This window comes from Melitaea cinxia, chromosome 16, assembly GCF_905220565.1.
Source record: "Melitaea cinxia chromosome 16, ilMelCinx1.1, whole genome shotgun sequence".
Classification (NCBI taxonomy): domain Eukaryota; kingdom Metazoa; phylum Arthropoda; class Insecta; order Lepidoptera; family Nymphalidae; genus Melitaea; species Melitaea cinxia.
Genome location: NC_059409.1, coordinates 11,104,191 through 11,107,331, shown reverse-complemented (window position 1 = coordinate 11,107,331; position 3,141 = coordinate 11,104,191). Strand labels below are relative to the sequence as shown.

General features: G+C 33.5%; 1 protein-coding gene across 1 annotated transcript; it reads right to left on the bottom strand.

Moving 5' to 3' along the window:
* Positions 1 to 386: 386 nt before the first annotated feature.
* LOC123660929 lies at positions 387 to 2,072 on the bottom strand. Its single transcript, XM_045595949.1, has one exon. It carries the CDS (start codon positions 2,070 to 2,072, stop codon positions 387 to 389), a length of 1,686 nt encoding a protein of 561 aa, XP_045451905.1.
* Between the last annotated feature and the right edge of the window lie 1,069 nt (positions 2,073 to 3,141).

The window sequence follows — 3,141 nt, the reverse complement described above, 5'->3', positions numbered from 1 at the left end:
ATACGAAAAAGATAAATGCAAATCTAAAAGTCTCTCTCAAAGTGTCAATCTTAAAGTTAAATAAATACAATACTCAATTAAAACAATAATAACCATAAATTGCTATAAAATACATAATTTACATAACGATCACAGACATAAATAGTTTTATTAATACTTAAACTACTACGAACTTATGCTAAAGATAAATTATTAACTATTAGCTTTTACCCACGGCTTCACTCGCATTGAATTTATTTTAATAAGTATCCATGTTTCTTCTAATACCTCCAAGAATGTGTGTACAAACATTCATGATGATCGGTTAAATAGTTTTCGCGTGAAAGCGTTACAAACAAAGTTATATTCACATTTATAATATCAAATAATATATTAGGGATAACAGTCTAATGTCTATAAATAAGATTATCAACATGCATTATCTGGGGATTATCTATATCTCGTCTGCGACGTCGACCAAGCATCATAGGTACGACCATAGCCATTGTTGCGGGAACCATACCAGCGCCAACAGCAGCCAGTACCGTTGAACTATCAGGATTTTTGGATCCAAGTACTTTCTTTCTTAATAATTTTGTCTTAACAGGTCTCAATTGACTTTCCGCAACTTTAGAGTCATTTTTTAAATCCATGTCTCTTTTAGATTCTTCAACTGTCTGAAAACTTCTTTCTACTTCCAATAAACCTCCATGTGACGTCGTCATGTTTATTTGCGAAGAATCATCTGTGGGTAAAACAGTGAGTGAAACAGATTTATGTGATACTACTGAAGGATTATCGGAACTTCCTTGAGGTGGTTCTAGCGACCTTTGTCGTTTTTTGTTTTTATAACCTTTGGTTGTGGATAGTAACACCCATTGGCCCTCCCCGCGAGGAGGTCTTTCTGATCGATCATCGTCCATATCTGAATCACCTGCATAAACAACTTGAGTGGGTCTTCGGAATGGCCTTTTTTGCGGTGACTGATGTAATGCTTCGTATTCATATGGATAATTTGATGGACGAGAATCAGCCATCACGGAGTCTGACATTCCATAATATACAGAATCATCGTTTGGATAGGGTTCATCTTTATCACAGTTCGGTCTATAAGGACGTCGACTATCATCATCAGACCAAGACAATTGGTAGCTCTGTGTGGAGTGCTGTTGTTGCTGAAGTTTATTTTTAGTCCAAGATGGTTTTGACGGTAGTTCTGTATCGTACTCTTGAGGAATGTGCAGTTTGTTGTTTATAAAACCTGGACGTAATAATGTTGGCCGTTTTTGTGGATACACATAACTATTTTCAGAATCTTGGTACGATGTGAATCGATCATCATTGGAACTGTGTGAATCCTCGTCTTCATTCCAGTAACTAGGTTTTTGTTTTTTAATATTAGGTTTCCATTTTGAAATTTTGCTAGTTGACCAAGCCACGGGTTCTAATGTTACCCAGCCGTCTTTATGATCAAAAGGATGTTTATGTTGCTTTACTTTGACGCGATTCCATGATGTAAATACTTTATCATTTGTTTCATCTTCTTCATCTTGATTAGGCGTAGATGAATAGCGATCTGATTTCACTTTATTTCTTTTCAACTTTGCAGCTAAAGCTGCAATAGCCTGTAAACGTTCATTAGAAAATTCACTAAAATCTTTTAATTTATCTGAATTTCTCAATATATACTCCTGAAAATCTTCCTGAGGTCCTTCGTTATCAATAAATCCTTCTTGACAAGATGGTCCATAGCAACGTGGCCTATTATCATTTACCTCTTCAATTAATTGTGTCATAAGATGTTTAATATCCGCATCATTTTCTAACGTTGTTTCGGTGACGTCCCACTTATAACGCGCATTGTTTTTTATCGGTATATTTTCGATAATTGTAATTGGTTCTTTTCCGGGAACATCTAACTGATAAGTTGTAAATTTTTCTTTGGTTTGCATTTCACCATTTTGAGTTGCAAGAATTAAATGAATTAAACAAATTTCTAAAACCACTATCTGTTTCATCATAAAGATTTCACTTTCTTTCGTTCGCGTGTAAGCGCACAGGCGAGGTGCGTATAGACTGAGCGTTAACGGCATCAAAACTCCACTGATATAGTTTTGATAGTTGATGCACAATGACCGCCCTCCCTGCTCTCTAATGCAATGGTAATTTCTGTTTGGTCACGACGAATGAACGACATAATTGCACTGTGACTGTCGTTTTGCTAGCAGCTTATCTTAATTGACATCGCATCTCTCTTAGATCCCTGACCTGAGGCGCGGAGAAAACGTTTTTCATTTTATACAATATTTATCAAAACAAATAAGTGAGAGAAAAAAAAAATCACAGTATTTACAGATTTGTAGATACAAAGCAAAAAAATTTAAGATCCGTAAATTGTTTTACCGTTCCTTTGGAGTATATAGTCGATATATTTTAAGCTTGTTAAAAATAAATCAACAGAAATAAACTATAAATTAATATGTAGTTAGAACCACTCTGTTTTTATTTTTCATGCTAGAAATAAGAAAAAAAATATTTTACTTATAATAAAACATTTTTTAATATTTTTATATAATTATAAATTTAAAAGGCTTTATTAGCGCTGCATTTTCCTCGTGCAACTCTCTCCGTAATAAAACTCTCATTTGATCAACATCGCTCTAATTGTATTCTTTTACCTGCCAATCTCACAGCTTGCAGCTCATTGAAAATAAGCAAGTCTGAATGCATACAAATTATAAAGAATTATACAACTTTGTAAAGCGGTTAATGGTGGCGCTGAAACAAAGTAATCTTGTATTTGTTTTAGAATTTCAACCTAAATATTCCGTTCGTTATGAATAATTTAACAGCGCTCTAATATTTATTCGTATAACAAAATGTTGTTTCTTGTATGAAGTGTTTAAGTATTATCGGATAGAATGTTCGTGAGTATTTTTCTAATTAATTTAAACATATAATAAAGCTTAATGAGTTTGTTTGTTTGTTTGGACACAATAATCCCATTTGTTAAGTCTTTTAGGCTACTAGTCAACAGTGAAAAGCAGTAATTGGATGAAATTAGATTTCTTGTTCTATAAACAATTGCATGAGAAAAATTTAAAGTTATTTAAAATCGAAAAACACGTACATAGTGCTCGTGTCTACTTTCAAGATTACGTG

Bases quoted from the DNA above. Each gene is read 5' to 3' on its own strand.
- LOC123660929 (XM_045595949.1), bottom strand. From the start codon at position 2,072: ATGCCGTTAACGCTCAGTCTATACGCACCTCGCCTGTGCGCTTACACG.